At 41.5% G+C, this 18,768-nt stretch overlaps 1 protein-coding gene across 12 annotated transcripts in view; it reads right to left on the bottom strand.

Moving 5' to 3' along the window:
* The window catches only part of Utrn (utrophin), a 493,014-nt gene that overhangs the window by 106,194 nt on the left and 368,052 nt on the right, over positions 1 to 18,768 (bottom strand). For all 12 annotated transcript variants that reach the window (XM_076926858.1, XM_076926860.1, XM_076926859.1 and 9 more), the window contains one exon: positions 5,682 to 5,811. In XM_076926858.1, coding sequence (XP_076782973.1) covers positions 5,682 to 5,811 — 130 coding nt within the window. The remainder of the gene's footprint in view (positions 1 to 5,681; positions 5,812 to 18,768) is intronic.

Consider the following 18,768-nt stretch of genomic DNA (forward strand, 5'->3'; position numbering starts at 1 on the left):
TAGTTGCACTAAAGAGTCGTATTTACTTGAATTATTTCTAAACATTGTAGGTTGTTCTGGTAGCTGAGTTTTCCGCATAATTACACGATACCCAATTTAACTCAATTTCTTTATGGTTCTTTGGAAGGAAATGTATTAAAATACAGTAAGAATTCTTACTCCTTCTGCCATCGGAAATAAACAGCAATTCATAGCTTCAGATTTAACAGGGTCTTATCTAGTATCTGTATTGTTGAATTTCTCCTCATTGCTGTCATCTGGCTGTGGTCATTCCTGTGAACCTTGTTCCTGCCTTGTCACTTCTACCTAGTTACTTGCTTGCAATTCACAGGACATGGAGTTCAAGTTCTCACAACCTGTCTGAAGCGTGAATCTGCGTCTCTGAGAAAGTACCTGACAGCTCTACCCAAACCCAGAGTGGTGTCTCTATGTTCTGCTTATTGTATCTACTGTACATGTTCAAGCCACTTCTTCAGATTCTCAATAGACAGGAAGTCAGTGGGAACCCAGGGAAGACTAAGCACCTGACCCAGCCTTTGGTGGCATGGTTTCACTGATGAGAAGATGCTAGGGGATCACATGAGAAATCTGTCAACAAAGTATTTAAGAAGTCACTGAGCTTGGGAGGGAGTTTGGTAGAGCAAGCAGGTGCTCTGCCAGTATATGAGGAGAGAGCTGGAAAACGGAGTAGAGGGATTATGAGTGGAAAAGGTGAACAGTAAGACAAGGCAGGCCATTGCTGCAGAAAGCATAAGTCTGGTGTCCAGTGGATGACACAGAACATGGAACACAAAGTGTGTGGCATGAGACAGGATCAGATAGAACATTGATGTCAGGTCTCTGCTCAACCTTCTAAGGCAGGAGAAGCCCAGATCCCATTCAAAAGAAATGTGAATTCTGGTCTTTAGACAGATCATTTGGGTCACAGGCTGATGGTTCAGTAAGTAACATATGTACCATGCAAGCACGATGACTTGAATCTGATCTCCAGAACACCCATGTAAAAAGCCAGCTGTAATATTACATGCCCGTAATCTTACTGACAGGGAGGCAGAGGCATATGGATACCTGGGGCTTAATGACTAGGCAGCAAAGCTGGATTGAGAGCTATAGGTAAAAATGAGAGACTCTGTCTCAAAAGGAGATAAAGCACAGCTAAAAAAAGATACCTGACATTAACCTCTGCAGACACTCATATGCATGTGCACCTCCACATGATAATGTTGGGTGGTACTGCTTTTCAAACACTTGAAAATACATGCAACACTAATTGTTAATAAAGTTGATAACAGAAAAATGAAATGAGGGGAATGGGGCTTGCAAGAGAAAAAGACATTTGAAAGAAAAACGACAGAGAAACATTTTCTAGAATTAAAAAGAGATGGATCTATCTTTGTACCCTAGGGCATAATGCACCGGGAGTATTCAAAACTGTTTATTAAATAGAACTAAAAGCCATGATGGCTGAGGCTACACTAATGCCTCCAACACACGGCACTTCACTATTACTCAGGATGACTGATACTCATACACTCTCTGTTTCTGATAGCGGTTGCACAGAAGTCACAGTAAACAACAACAACAAAAAAAGGATAAAAGCTATTACGGATAATTTCCCTCCATTTACTTTTAACAGCAGGTAAAATGGGCTAGCATTACAGAAAATAATATCATGGAAAGATAGGGTTGGAAAACGCTTCCTGGAAAAACCAAACCAAACCAAACCAAAAAAAAACCAAAAACCAAAAAACAAACAAAAAAAAAAAAAAAAAAAAAAAAAAACAAAAACAAAAAACAAAAAACAAAAAAACCCTCATAAAGTTAAACTGACGTAACATTTTTCTCTTGTCAACCCCAGATGTCTTCTGGCTGGAAATGGGAACTGAGGAAAATCCTAAGTCTAAGAGCAAAGGAGAGAAGCTACAAAAGTGTCCTTTAAAGTTTTAAATGGCTGTCCTCTCACCTAATTACCTCCTCCCTCATTTTAAGGGTGTGCTTGGGGACAGCGGTCTCCACTCTGACCTCAAATTCCCCTCCTTCATTGTGTACAACCAAGACCCTGGGCAAAAACAGGGTAATTATGGTAGTGGCGTTTGCTTTCTTCCTTACCTTTTTGTGTTTAGGCTTCATCTGCAACTAACCTAAGCCCTTTATATGGGACGTGTCTTAGGGGTCTTACCCATCCCCAGCCGTATTCTGCTGATGCATTCATTTATTCATTCATTAACTATGTCAGAGGCAGCGATCACATGCCAGACACTACAAAATATATCAGCGAAGGAGATGGATAGTGGAAAGACTGCGTGCTACAGAAACGATGACCTGAGTTCAGATCCCAGCACTGCATTAAGAAGCTGGGCATGGTTCTTTCTGTACAGACATAATCAGAGTGCACATGCTTGTGGAAGTAAAGACGAGTAACCCCCAAGTTTGCCGGCAGCTCAGTCTAGTCAAGTGATGGGGATCCTTTATAGTAGGAAACTAAAAATAGAAGGTAAAAAATGATTTAGGAAAATATTCCATGTTGACTTCTGTCCTCCACATACACACGGACGCACATATGAACGCACATGTGCACATGTGGGCACAACACTGGGAAGAACTAAGGACATGGCATTTGGATGAAGACCCAAGTGGAAAGGGAGGGGAAGAAGTAGGAAGAAGGATAGAAGCAGAGAGGAAGGGGAGGGTGGGAAGAGACCGAGTGGGAAGGTAGTGGTGGTAGGAGTAGGCATAGGGATCTTGGAGAGGAACAGGAATGTTCCAGAAACAGGGAAGAGACACACAAAGGTTTTGAGATTGGAGCAATCCTAGATGTTCAAGAAACAGCAATGCAGGCAGGATGGCAGACATAAGAATAAGAATGGGGGCAACTGAGAGGCCAGAGTGGAGATAAAGAGAGCCAGCCTCAACAAGCCTTCCCAGGGAGTCTCACATGATGTCAGCTGGCTCACACTTTCATTTGTTCATTATTATTATTCAGTTGCTGCAGGAAGAAAATATCTTAAAAGGGGCAGCAGGGGAGGGAGCCAAGCTGAAGGGACAGCCAGTCAGTCATCCAGTGACAGGTGATATTGGTTTGGAACAAGATGTTAGTGGTAAGGGCTTCTGGTGGAAGTTCCCGTGTAGCGATGAGGGAACTAGCTGAAGGACTGGATTTGGTGATGAAAACAAAGAATCCCATAGAAGTTCCAAGAATTCCTGGCTAACCAACCTGGAGGACAGAATGTCTAAGGTAAGGCTCAGGAACTGTAAGGAAAGAGGAGACAGGGAGCAGAAGGCTACTGATCGCTACAGGACACCAGCTCCACAAGTCCTGGTCACTTGCTCTAGGTAGTTGGAGTCCGGTCTCACTTCATCTGAAAAAAATCAATCTTCCACCACCCATCCTTACTCTCACCATCCGCTTCTGCAAGCTCAGATCTGCTCTAGAGACTCAGATGTGAAGGATCCGAGGAGATGAATTATGTTCCAAAGAACTTTCTGTAATTTGGTTCGTTTAAAATTTGGCGGTAAATGATTATTAACTAAACAGTTAATAAACACGTTCCTGGAGGAGACTGCAGGCAAAGGCAGAATAATAAATAAGGCTAGTTCTTTATCTCATACCTTATGTAGGGTTCTTTATGAATCTAACCCAGTGCCTCATACACACAAGGTATTGCTAAAATGGAAACAACTCTTGGTATAGACGGGAACTTTAGCATCTGAAGAAAAGAGGGCACAAAGCATCTGGGAGCAGTGAAGAGGGTAGATCTGGAACCCCAACATGTACTTTTCCTCTGGGGCCCTAGGTGGATCTGAGCTGGGGCCCTAGGTGGATCTGGGCTGTTTCATCTCTATGGACCCATTCAAACACTGTACCTAATGGACATCAGAACTCTCTAAAACATTCTTGGGCAAAGAATTCTTAAAGAAACAGACAAAATAAGAACATATGGCATAACCATGACACATAACACAGTTCCACAATCACTCCATCACTCAAGCATAAACTAGAACCAAGACACTAATCAGAAGAAATTTTAAAGAGGCGCTAAGAGTACTTAGGACAGCTTTGATTACAGTTTAAACGTCATGCTAGATCCAAGAGCTTCTCCTGTATGTAATGCAACATCAATGAGGAAGTTTCATCAAAGAACAAGGACTTTCTCTGAGAGTCGCTCATCATTCAGAGCAGACTAAAGTGAGGGGCGGATAATGCATGAGCAATATTACATTGCAAATATAGGATGGAACAATACAGGGAGACAAACGCTAACGAAAGTAAGGACTTCAACCGGACATGGTGGTGCAGCTCTCTGGAGGCAGAGGGAGGTGTATCTTTGTGAGTTCAAAGGCAGCCTGTCTACGGTAAGTTCTAGTACAACCAGAGCTCTAGGATGAGAGACCTCAACTCATAAATGGAAAAAAGAAAAGCAGCAGCTGTTTCTGCCTAAAAACTATCCCAAGACCATACATAAAAGGCTGAGAACCCAGATTTAACAGCAGTATGCAGGCATTGCACACACATGTGCATGCTCTGGGTATATAAATAATACATATGTAACAGGAGACACTCATCTGTTATTGGCAAAGAACAGCAGAGGTTTAAGTCTCTCAGATGAATTTGCATTGTAAATGTAAAGCCTCCTAAGTACGGCCTTCGGTATACTTTAAGTCATGTCTCGGTTACTTAAAACGCTGAATAAAACACAGACGATGCTGGGTAAGCAGCTGTCCCACAGTAGCTTTTATGCAATAACAATAAGAGAAAATGTGTGTAGATGCTTACTACGGATGCAAATTGTTTCCTTAATAATTTTAATCCATGTTAGTTGGAGCCCCAGATATAGGGCCCAGTGAAGCAAAGAGCCAAGAAGTTCTTCTTGACCTTCAGAAGAGCTTACTTTTCAAAGACAGAAATAGTAATTGTGAGTGACTTGGTTTGACCAGCACTGGGAGACTCCACGGGACTTGGGTTCCCAGTTGGCTGCTTCCACAGACAGTAAGGGAGCCAGAGCCAGAAATAAAGTTAATGGTGGAAAAGACACCAAATGCCCTCTATGTGGGGTGGGGTGGGAGGTAACTTATACATTTATAGTGCCAGCTTCAGTGAGAGGAGGGGTTCCCACTGCATCCCCTTACAAGAAGTCACTACGAGACAGTTAGGCACTCTGACTACCTGCTTTCCCCAGGTAAAATGAATGGTGGAAAAACAGTTTGAACAACATGCTTTTTGAAGATTTATTTACTTTTACACGACATGTATGGGTACTTCGCCTGTATATTATGTCTGCATACTGTGACCTACCATGTGGATGCTGAGATTCGAACCCAGGTCCTCTGGTAGAGCAGCCAGTGCTCTTAAGTGCTGAAACATGTCCCCAGTTCTATATGTTTGTTTGTTTTTAAATATACCATAAAACTTTTATTAGCAACACTGCAAAATTTAAAAATATGTTGGCCCCAAGATAACATGTTACATTTTCTCTTAAATTTACTATGGGAAGAATTTCTATTTCCTAATAAAGAAGTTGGTTCCAGCTTCATTTTAAGCTAAATATCCAGGTGCAACAGGTTGTTATTTGTACATGCTTGATGCTTCAAGAAAAAGGCTGCTTGTTTGGTTGGTTTTGTTGTTGTTTTGTTTGTCCCCTAGCACATGAGTTTCTTATGACATAGAAATGAACCACACTCACCTGTCTTTGGTTGTGGGTTTCTTCTTGGTTCTTCGGGGGCCTCTATTGGCTGATCAGCCAGAAAAACTCGAGCTTGATCTACGGCATTGAGCACAGAATATTCTTTCTCCTTTAGCTCACGTCTCAGCACCTTTGCAAAAGGAAACAGAGGTGGAGTGTATCAGTACCCTCACCTGTTTACAGCAAATAAAGGCGCGCATCTTAGCTCCACCGCTTCTGACTGAAGCTGCAGAGGGCGTGACTTAAGCCAACGTTCAGACAAGTTACGAGTGAAAATGTGTTACAAATAGAAACAATAGAAAGCGTGAATAAAAGCCAAAGGATTAAAAAAATATTCCTTAAAATGTTGTCTTTGTGGAAGGAAAGAAGAAAAAGACAAAGGACAGGAAGAACACTTTAAGATTTTCATCCACATCCATGGGCTTTCGCTACATTGTATCTGAATTTACCAACTGTGAACTTGGAGAATTCCCACTGTGTGGAGTTGCTAAAACATAATAGCCTGCTCAAAGACACTTCTTCCTCATGACTGACAAGAAACATTGCATCCAATGTTACAGCAGAAGGCAATTCACATGTGGTAATGAGGGCCTAAGAAGTGGTTTTTGTTATTTAGAATACATTGAGAAAAAAATTAAGAGATAGGCACAAATTAAAGTATGTGAAATCAAAACTAAACCAAAGAGAACACATAAAAGACAGTCTCCAATTATCTTAAAATACAGTGCACCCTTCTCTCACACTGAGGAAATTGCTGTTTTTCCCTGGTGAGCTTTTCATACAAATCTGGGACTCTCAGAACAGTTTGTCTCTAGCACATTTATTCATTTAAGTAGAGATGAACTTTCACCTCTGCTCCTATAAAATGTTTGGTGATTAACACTCTAATTGACAAGACTAGACGCTGATGTGGATGTCAGGAAGTGCATGCTGACAGGAGCCTGATATAGCTGTCTCTTTAGAGGTCTGGCAGAGTCTGACAGATTCAGAGGCGGCTGCTCACAGCTAACCACTGATCTGATCAAGGATTTCCCAATGGAGAAGTTAGAGAGAAGACTGAAGGAGCTGAAAGGGTTTGTGGCCCCATGAGGAGAGCAACAACACCAACCAACCAGAGCTCCCCAGGGTCTAAACCACCAACCTGGGAGCACATAGGGAGAGACCCATGACTCCATATGTACATGAAGGGGAGGATGGCCTTGTTGGGCATAGGTGGGAGAGGAGATACTTGGTCCCATGAAGGCTGAACACCAAGTGGGGGGGGGGAATCTGAGGGTGGGGAGGTGGGAGTGAGGGATAGGTGGGGGCACATCCTCATAGAAGCAGGAGGAGGGGGGATGGGATAAGGGGGTTCCTGGGTGGTGGGGGGAATGAGGTAAGGGGATAAAATCTGAAATATAAATATAACATCCAATAACAAAAAAAAAAAAAAAAAAAAAAAAGGACTCTAATTGACAAGGGTTTAAAGACAGCCAAACTCACTCCAGGATAAGACACCAACATGTAAATATATCTCGTACACTATTTGAATACTAGAGCAAATCTAAATCAAAGCCACTGCTGTCATTGCGAGCCTTTCCAATTCACACAGAGCCACGTCTTCAGGCCTAATCATTTGTCTATAGAACAATTCTGTGGTCATGCACTGTGAACATGCAAGGGGTTTTATTTTCCTCCCTAAAATATTTCTCCTTATTATTATAGAATCAAATCTTTCCTTTCGGACATAATTAAATGCTTTAATAGTGTTTGACACAATGGTGTTAGGACACAAGGTTATTTGGAGGCTAAATCATCATCTTTTGCACTCAGTAAAAGGGGAAAAAAATCTAGAAGTACCAGACTGATCATCATATAAAGATGGTAAAGATGAACGGGAGAGAAATATGGGGTCCAAAGTCAAAAGGGACTGTTATAGGTGGAGAGGGAAGGGGACACGCAGGACAAGAGCAGTTAAAGGTTATCTGACTTTTAAACTATGGACAAGTATTATCTGGTAAAAATTTTAAAAAATGAAAGTAAGACCCCCACCCACCCTATAAAATAAGCTATCCACAACCCAGTATATATAAGGATCTAGGTAGGAAGTAAAACTTTCTCTAAAAATCCATAGACACATTTACACATATTCCCTAACACTTATCATACCAAAGCTTGACAGCAGAGTGAGTGTAGGTGGGTGACACCCCAGGTCAATGAGTATTAAATGGCATTATTGGGTAACACAGAACCTTCAATATTCCTGTTCAAGGAATGCAGCTCAAGGTGTCCTAGGGTCTGACATTTGCATGAAATAAAACTGATCTGTTTTCTTTTTTTGTTGTTGTTGCTGTTTTTGTTTTTCGAGACAGGGTTTCTCTGTGTAGTCCTGGCTGTCCTGGAACTCACTCTGTAGACCAGGCTGGCCTCGAACTCAGAAATCCGCCTGTCTCTGCCTCCTAAGTGCTGGGATTAAAGGCGTGCGCCACCACCACCCGGCTGCTGATCTGTTTTCTGACACGTAATGTTTTGATATATGGACAGAAAAAAGTCAGAAGAGAATGAGAAAAAGATAGATTTAATTACCTGTGTGTGTGTGTGTGCATGTGTGTACGTATTTACAGGTCTGATCCATATTTCTAACAAGAGATTATCATATCTTTAGATGAGAGAGACTAGCGATGCAAAAGCATTACTAATAGTTATTTACAAAACCACTTATAAATAAATATAAAATGGTGGTAAGAGAATATCACATTGATTTATATTTTTAAAAGAGTGAATTTTTTTTTTTATTTTAATAGTCAAGAATACTCATTCCCCCAAATCTGAGTGTAACCAGTTAATACGGAAGCAGTAAAGAGTCATAAAAATAGTACCCAGGGCTCTGCTGAGACTTTTCTTTCAGTGAGGACATGCCAGAAATGTAACTGTTCAAATGCAAGGTGTGGAAAAAGGCGAACGGCCTAGAAGACCACTCCTTCCTTCCCAGCCCATCTGACACAAAGAGAATTCCTGAGAGTATTTTAGAGACATCACTAAAGGGAAACTAGAACAGACATAAAAGAATGGAAGAGAAACTAAGTCTGATCAGGAAGAGAAGACACAGTGTTGGAGGGTGGGAGGGTGCTGATGGGGAGAGGTCCCAGAGGGTAAATGCCAGATGCAGTGGCAGGGAACTTAGAAGAGTTGATCCTGGTGACTTAAGAAGGGGGTATTCCTTGGTTGGTGGTCTAGACTCTGGGAGAACTGGGTGTAGGGGGATGCTGGAATGGGGGGGGGCAGGAGAGTGTGGGTGGGTGGGGGAGCACTTTCATATAGGCAAAGGGGAGGGGGGCGGATATGGGATGGGGGGTTGGTAGAGGGGTAACCAGGAAGTGTGATATCATTTGAGATGTAAACGAATGAAATGATTAATTTTAAAAAAGAAGAATAAATAAATAAGTGGTATTCCTGCCTGACCATTCAGAACTATTCAGTCCAAAAGGGGCCCTGGAAAGTGCTGTGGGAGAGTAGTGGACAAAGGAAAGTTGTTCCTGAAATCATGTTTAGATTCTCACAAGTTCGAATAGAAAATAAATGTTTATCTACAGAAAAACTACTGAGCAGACCAACTGATCGATTTCCCCACGTGGCTGGAATTTTATCAATTATGCATGGAGGTTCTCACAAGAGAGCAATTTTGTTGGTTGTTTGTTTGCTGTGCTCAAAAAGCTCTCTCCCCAGACAGCCACACTGTAGATGCTTCAGACCACTAATGCCTTATACAAGGAGTTTGCACAGTCACCCTACCATCACAATGGCGGTCACCTTTCCCATTCCCTCCATTTCCTGTTCCCATTACTCCACTCGTGTCTTTGTACTTCCCAGATCTATTATTCAAGAGCACTATGTAGTCCCTTTTTTTATGTTTTATTTAATTTCTGTCTTTCTCAGATACACCATAAATTCTCGGGGCTTCTGGAAGCTGAGCACCGAGCTTGGCTCTGAAGTGCTTCCTCACAATGAGAGGTGTGGTGGGGGTTGGGGTTCTTCTGAGTCTTGCAAAGAGAGAAAGGTTCTTCCCCCAGAGAAAAATCATGCACCAGCCTTGGGAGGAAAGATTCCAGTGTGTACATTAGGAGAACCACATTCCTTTAGCACCCATACAAGGCATGGCTCCAGAAGTAGACAGAGGTAGAGGCGTAAGAATGTGTGTGCCTTTGTACATCTGGCACCTAGTAATGGATGATGGGCAGGCTGATGAAGAGTCAGGCATCTGGGTTAGGAAGTGACTATGAATTTACATAGTGTTCTTAGCAATATTGTTGGGCCTTCTAGATCCATAAAAAACAAATCTGATTATTAGAGAGTCTTCCATAGTTCTTGCATTTCTCAATACATTGATCTACAACCTTGTCAAAGGGGGGAAAGTCACCTCGCATTGAATTCTTGTTAGGGAATGTCTGGTGAATGGACTTGATAAGCCAGAGAAAGAAGTATACCAGTCATGAGCAGGTAGAAACCACCCTTGGTAAATAAAGTGTTGGGCTCTGACCCTGATGCCATATCTCTCCCCAATATCCTAGAGAATCACATGCAGTATATATCTGCTGTACGCTCTTTTGACAGTTTTATTTTGTTATTCAATTTGTCCTATTTCAATTTTATTTAATTGCATTCACAAAGAGATTTGGCTTTCAACTGCATTACACATATAATAATTGCCACACCTTTTACCTCTTCATTAGACATAAAAGAAGGCCTGTCTTTTCCTAAGCACCTGGAGTGCATTAATGATGAGGTAACTAGAGTCCAATGAGTTGTTTTGGATACAAAGTAGCATCCAGTTTCTGGGATCATGTGTCTCGTTTGGGAGCCACTTGAATGAGTATAAGATAATCTAATTGGAATTTTTCTAGGTTAATGACTTTATATTTTTACTGAAAACAACCCTCTTTCCAAACAAGAAGCTTTGGTAAGGTTGTGAGGAAGGGGATGCTCACACACTGCTGGGGGATGGTAGAATCATTTTGAGGCTTTAGTTTGGTGGTTCCTCAAATGTTAAACACGGGGTTTATCCTGTATCCTAGATATCCCATAATATACTCAGATATACCCAGGAATAAAACATCTGTACAGATAAAAACACGCAAATGTTCGTAATAGCACGATAGCCAGACCGAGTGACCAACCAAACATGCATCCACTGATCAGTAGATAAGCAAAATGGGACTGATCTTAGCAAAAAAAAAAAAAGAGTCACAGACCAATACAGGCTACCACTGGATAATACTAACAAATGTTCTCAGTGAAATGATTCAGACAAAACTGTATGGTGAGAGATCCCATTACCACAGACAGGTCTGTAGCGAGAAGCAGGAGATCACTGGCTGCCTAGGGTTGGAGGCCTGAGGGGATGGAGGTACACAAAGGTTCCTTTTCATGTGAATAAACTTCATTACATCGAGTAATAAATGCAAACTGAGACATAAAAGGCTTTTGTACTTCTCTTCCAGAGAATGTTGACCAGCTCAGTGCAAACATGTCAGTAGAGAAATTTTGGGTGCTAGAGTCAGATAGAACACTCTTTTTGCTTTACTTACAGCTTGCACATTTTAGATCGGCTTGAAAGCGCTCAGCCACACAAGTGCTTAAACAAAGAAACCCTATCAGGCAGGTGCCGCACTGGATAGCCATGCACTCAGCTTCTAAGTCAATCACTGGAGTCCTGAGAGCTTGTGAAGGGGACTGAGTCAGTGGAGGTGGTGGGGATGGTGAACATGTCCACAGGAGGATGTGGGGGAGACACTGGTACTCAAGGACAAACAATAGTTTGCTACAAGGAAACTCCACAGGCACCTTTTAAATGAAAACTTTTCAAAAATGGAGGGAAGAAAGACCCAGGTCATTCCTACCCACTTAAAAGCTCATTGTAACTAACTGCAAAATATTTACCCAACTTCTGAGAGTTTCCGAGTTTAGTGAGCCAGGAAAACAAAACAAAAGAAGCCCTGCAGTTACTATTTGGTGGGGGTGGGAGGGGGGTGAGGAGGAATTTTTTCTCAACAGGAGAGATGAGCTGAAACCTCCCATCTCATGGAAAGATGGGAGACCTTCTGAACTATCAAAGGCTAGGATCTGACATTGTGTTCTGCTTCAGTCACACACTCCAGAGCCAGCCCTCAGGAGTGAATGAGGTGAGGCCTCTTTTTAGCCTCTCCATGGTGCTCTAGCTTGCTGCATATCCATTTCCAATTTCCTCCCCTAACATCTTAGATGATGGCCACACCAGGCTATTTCCAGTTCCCAGGTGCAGCCTCATGCTGGTGGCTAACAGCACTCAGCAGCTGGGGTACTGGGAGGACTGTGCGCGTTCAGTGGGATAGATGCTTCCAGCATTGAGGACAGGGAATGGTTTACAAGTTTGGCTTGTAAAACATCTACCCACTCCACATGACATGGAGAGCGGATGCAGGCTAGTCACCCCATCAAGGCTCCGGCAACAGCAAGGCCAAAGCCAAGGCTACACACACATTTTGTTCCATTCTTCTAAAGGTAATGAAATGCTAAACTTAGGAATCAATGATGCTCACTTGGTTCTGTAAATAGACCAAAAGCTGAACCATACTCTTAATGGGGTGAACTTAATGATATGCAAATATCTTATTCTTAAATTAATAACATCAAAAAAATCCTGTAGGTCATGTTTCTTGGTTCTTTATAATACACATACATGCATGCACACAAATATATGTGTCAATATATATATTAATATATATGAATATATATCACATATATAACATGTGTGTATGTAAGAGTTTATCTCCAGGATTGAACATATTTAGTTATACAATGGATTCTCTAACTCATTCTCGAACACTCTCTAGCTTGCTGTCCAGACACTCACTCTATGTGGCTATGCGCCTGTCCCCTAGATTAACTGGCTAATGAGAATGGAGAACTGTAGTCCATCACTGGATGACAGGAACAACTATGCCAGTTTAAGAGGAAGGCAAAATTCATTATTCTAACAATATTGTACATAGACAAACAAAAGGAGAGCAATTGACTGGGATTGGTAACGTTCATTACACCTGTTCAAAGAAAGCATTCACAGGCTGTGGGGCACATCCAAGAGGGTACTGCTTAGTGACAGGTGAAATTTTGCTGAGCAAGGAAGGATCAGGGATGTTCCTCTTGTGACAATGTTTTAGAATCTGAGTCTTTGTGTTTGCCAGGAGAAATACCTGAGAAACGTGTGCTTCCTTTTCTCGCAGACACCTGGTGACTTTGCCACCCAAAGAGCACGGCCACTAAGCTGGAGGCACACTCATGTGGCAGCTTGATGCTGCCTGTGACACATTCCATTGGTACGATCACCATTCATGTTGAGACTGATTGGTAGTGAAGTACGGTTGGAACATGAGGATTTAAGAGGGGGTGATGTCTTTCTTGCCAGACTGGACAAGTTCTCCCAGGAACTGATAAATCCTCATAAGGTCCAATCACTCCACAGCAGGTTACAGTGTCTGTCCTGTCCCTTACTGTCACAGGCAGCCACTGCCTTCTGCTATCAGTGTGTACAGAGTATGAGGACCTCACTAGATATAGCTCTGCCTCTAGAGATAAGTGAACTACTTTTCCTTATATATTGTCCAGCCTCAAGTACTCTGTTATAGTAAAAGTAAATGAATTGATACACCCTTCTAGTAAATAAGTGCCCGAAATAATCTCCAGGACAAAACTGTATAAAGGGAAGTTTTAGCTTACATGTAGTAAACAAGACTCAGTTGGAACCAGGAAGAAGAAAACTTCAAAATAAATCAAGATAACTTCACAAAGGAAATCAGAAACTGGACTTTCAAGCCTGAATGTTCTAAAATGTTTACTAGACCTCATATGCTCGAAACAATAGCAAAGGAAGAGAGGATGCAAAAATTGCTTTATGTCCATAAAAAAACAAAATCTGCTTAGCTGGATACAGTAGTCTCAGCTCTCAAAACACTAAGGCAGGAACAATACAAGTTCCAGGACAGCACAGGTTACCATGAAAACCTGTCTCGTGTAGAGACATTTTACTTCTGCCAAGGTATGGTGCCAGCAAAGTACCATCGAGTTTTCCACCCAAGTAAGACAGTTAAAACACACATTAATCTCATACTGAATATACAGAAAAGGACTAGACATGGCCATGGATCATGTGACACCCTCTAAAGGGGGAGAAGAACAGCAGAACGTGATAATTACCACCAGACTGAGAAGCAAAAGCAGGACACCAAGAGCCCTTCTAAGTAGAAACACATAATGCAGGAAGGAAGGATGGGTAAGTTCTCAAAAACAGGAGTGTTTTTAAAAGCATGAGCATCTCTCTCCCTCTCTCTGAATTTTATCTTATGTGTGGTGAGTATGTGTGTGTGTGTGTGCTTATGTGTGTATGTTTTGCATGTGTGTAGATGCATGTGTATCAGGACACATGTGTATGTGCATGAACATGCATGTAGAGGCTCCAGGTTGAAGTGAGGAATCACTGCTGATCACCCCAACACTCTTCCACCTTATTCAGTGGGGCAACAGCAACCTCTCAGTTAAACACTGTGCCTGTGTCACTAGCCTGCCCACCCTGGGGATCCCCTCTCTCTTCTTTCCAAGGCTGATGTTATACAGGGCCAGCCATGCCTACCTGGCATTTACTTGAGATGTAGGGATCCAAATGCCAGACTTGCCAGTCAAATGCTTTAACTACAGAGGCATTTCTGATTGAACTTTAGGCTTAAAAACACATGAATGAACTCAAAGACAGAGTAATTGAGAGTAAAGCCATCTAATCTCTCATATTGGGATCTGTTTCATGCCTTTCCTGTATTTACTGAACCACAGCCTCGGATGAAAATCTGAACATAAATATCTGAATTTTATTCCTATCAGATTATCTAGGAGCTCAACATCCCTCTTAAAAGACCCATCCCTTTGTCCATTTAACCTCCTTGGACATTTAAACAGAAAGGAGGGCTCTGACAGCTGCTGCTATTTCCCAGAGTGCCAGGCAGCAGGATAAATTGCTGCGGATCCAACGCTAAGCGTCTGCAGAGATTCTTCATCGTGGCTTACTGCTTAGAGAACGTTTCTTTCCACCTGCTAGAACTTAGTGGACAGAGCAGGGATTGTGGGTAGGGTGGTTTAAGAAGTGGCTGGCTTGGTGAAGGTCAGAAACTACCGCCTGTCAATCACAGATCTTCATTTTCATCCTGGACACAGCATCAGCTTGGTGTAATGTAAAAGTTGGTCCTAAGCAAACAGTACTATCAGTTCTTCTCAGCTACAGCAACATGGAGAGCCTGCAAGTCTCTCCCTAAGAAAATAGGCTCAGGGAGGAGACAGAGTGTGGTGAAGAACCTCTGCTCTCCCTTTCTGTTCTGAATGTGAGACCCATCATACTGGGCTGACACAGGCGCAAGCAGCTTTCTTCCCTCATGCGTTTCCCACTGTGATCTTGTCCTGTCATCACATGCCTAAAAATATTAGAACCAAGACTGGATCCTTTTATATTATGAACTACAGAGCAAACCTTTCTACCATTTTAAGGTGATTACCTAAAGTATTTTGTTACAGCAGGGAAACTAACACACCAATTCCCCCTTACCAGGAAAAAGTGAAGCTATGATTTAGTTAGGAAGATTGTGAAATTCTGTGATTCTCCAAGATTAAGCTAAAATATTTGGTACATATAAAACTATGCTGTAATATATTTACATTCTTAGAAGGGAAATAAATTTAGTCATGTTTTGATCTAAATCTTCTCCATACCAGTGAAGAGCTATGGGAACTTGGGGATTGATTAGATCATATGATATAAACATATCATATGTGATATAAATAGAAACTTTCTCCCCCAGCAAATTCAAGAAACCACAGACAACTTTCTCCCTGCCATTCTAGACATGGCTAAGTTAAACAGATCCCCCAAATTTCCCTTTTATTCTTTCAAACTGAGAGATGCTTGGGTCCAACCTGTATAATATCTGAAAACTGTTTCTCCCACTGACTGTGGAGCACCAGAGTTTGGGTGACAGCAGTATGAGTCCACCAAACAAGGAACAGAGGTGAGAGAGTCAAACAAGAGAGCACTGAAGCATCCATATTTTCTAGAGGGAAGGAATTGGTTTGATCATTTGGGAAACACAAGTTGGCAATCTATAATGTTATTACCCTGGTCACATAGTATGAAACAAGGATTTCATCTTTGAGGATGGAGTCTTAAAAAGTGAGCCAGGAAAAAAAAAAAAAAAAAAAAGGCTTGCAAATAAAAAGGTGTCCATTGCAACATTATTTATGTCTTTAAAATTTTGAGAGCAACTTAAATACCCAAAACCGGGGAATTATTTATATCCACAATAGCAGGCCCACACTAGGGATTATTACATAACCTTCAAAGATTATTATAATAACGGCCACAAGAGCAGAGTGGGAAAACGAGCATGACAGAAACCTAAAGGGGAAAGACAGAGTAAAAATGAGGCCCCCCATTAAAGCTAAGGAAGGCATGTATGCAAGAAGACGATAACGCCATGTGAACATAGCTGCTAATGAGCAGGGTTTCTCAATCTGTGGGTCGTGACCCCTGTGGAGAGGTCAAATGACCTTCTCACAGGGGTCGCCGATGACCATTGGAAAACACAAATATTCACATTATGATTCTCAACAGTAGCAAAATGACAGTTAAGAGGTAGCAATGAAAATAATTTTCTGGTGGGGGCGGTCGCTTCCACATGAGGAACTATATGGAAGGGTCACAGCATTAGGAAGGGTAAGAATCATTGCTCTCGAGGAAGGTAAAACAGGAGCGTTTGCTCTCACTCTTTACATTGTGCAGGAGGGAAGCAGGGACCTGTGCAAACCTGGCTAGAGTCTGACACTGAGATATAATCCCAGCCAGCTTTCGCTTTTTATTCTGAGGCAAGATCCCACTCAGCTCTCCAGTCTGGCCTTAAATTCACTGAGAATTGTACCCCAGGCAGGACTTAAATGTGCGATGCCCCAGCTTCAGCTCTGGAGAAGCAGAGGGGGCAAGCTTGAATAACCAAGACCCAGCTGTTCATTATTTCATCACACCTGTAACGTATTATCTTCATGATTGAAAATTATACCTAAAAGAATACTTACTAGAGAGTTCATTAATCATTCAAAATATCATTGGAAGTAGTATTTAATGTAAACTTTTAAACTATTTTCTTCTATTTTTCATTGAGAAATAAAATACGTACATCTATCTTATATGATGATTTATTTTGAAATAAATAAACTGCAGAATGGCACATCCAGCTAGCTAACATATGTATTATCTCTCACAGTTCCAACTTTTTACAATAACATTTAAAATATAATCTTTTAACAATTTTCAAGAATGTAATACATGTTATTAATTATAGTCTCCAGGCTGCACAATAGAGTCATGAACAAATTCCTAACTTTAAATAACACACTGTTAAGAATTACACGTATGTATGGGGCAGGGAGATGGCTCAGTGGCCAAGAGGGCTTGCTGCTCTTCCAGATGACCCAAGTTTGCTTCCCAGCACCAGCAATGGGTGGCCCATAACTACCTGAAACTCCAGGTCCAGGGTATCAGACAGCTTCTTCTGGCCTCTCTGGATAGCTGCACTCATATGCAACACACCCACAGACAGACACACATACATACAGAAACAAACACAACTAAATATAAATTTATAACCACTGACAGACACACATGCATACACAAACACAGAACTAAAAATAAATCTAGATAATGAAAGGAAGTCTCTGTATTAGAAGCCTTAGAAGCCAATGCTTCATTTCACATGTCTATGGCACTATGTACAACTTTTCTACTGTTTTCCTTCAATGATCTCTTCCAGGCTAGATTTACTTATAAAATGAGAAATATGACAATCACTGAATCAGAAAGTCTGTATGTTTAAATTTCTATGTTCACAAGAGATCTTAACATATTTAGTTTTAAAGAATATCTGATGCTTAGTTTAAAGTATATATTCAAGGGATAAAGGGAGCTACATACACTAGGACAATCTGATAGCATATTCCAGAAGGTAAAATAAACCATATTCCAGAGATGTCTCAATAACATTGATTTACCAGCCCACTCCCTCTCATCTCATAAACAGAACTTTCCTGCCCCCACCCCCCCCCCCCCGAGTTGAACAATTCAGGCAATATTAAGACAGAGAGAAGATAATTTCTTGACTAGAGACGATGGCATCCACTTAGACTCTCAGCGCTGGGAGGCCACTGCAAGGAAAAGCACACGTTCAACACCCATGTGAACTGAACTGCAAGACCCTGACATGGAAAGAAAAGAATCCTCTTAACTAATACATGTTAAACTATAGCTGTGCTGATGGGGTTTCTTACACCCCAACTCTCGCATACCACTATCATAAAATTATCTTAAGCTGTTGATGAAAGATCCTTGCTTATATTTCTTTTTTTTCCCTGCTTATATTTCTAAAGAGAGTATCATTTTTCTTAAAGATTTGGGTACTTAAAGTGGCAAAGAGGCTGAGGTAACTGCTAAATTGGGAGAGGGCTTGCATCACATGCACAAGGTCCCCAGTCCAATCCCCAGCTCAGCATAACCTGGGTATGGTTACACACTCCTATAAAAGTAGTCAGGAGGTGAAGGCAGGGGAGTCAGAAGTTCAAGGTCAGCCTCAGCTACACTGCAAGCTTGATATTCACCTGGTATACATAAAAAAGACAGTGTCTTAAAAAATACACACACAAGTGTTTTTTTAAATGTGATATTTAGTAACTGAATAAATTGAAACGATTACATAGACATAAAGAGATTAAAAGAACCAAATACCATTAGGTGTATTTCACTCATTTTGCATTCAAAGAGTCTTTATTGAGTGTATAGAATTGTGGGTACACAAAGCATAGAAAACAGTACAGCAGCTACACTGGAAGATGAAAACGCTAGGGCTGCCAGGATTGGAAGGTGCCATTCAGCACCTTGACAAGCGGCAGAGAGTTAACTTTGTAGACTCCAAGAAAGAACATTCTAGGACACAGCATGGTTCTGTGATTGAAATCACAGCAAGAGGCCAGGCTGACTAAGACCAGTGTG

Source organism: Arvicanthis niloticus, chromosome 28 (genome assembly GCF_011762505.2).
Source record: "Arvicanthis niloticus isolate mArvNil1 chromosome 28, mArvNil1.pat.X, whole genome shotgun sequence".
NCBI classification, from domain to species: domain Eukaryota; kingdom Metazoa; phylum Chordata; class Mammalia; order Rodentia; family Muridae; genus Arvicanthis; species Arvicanthis niloticus.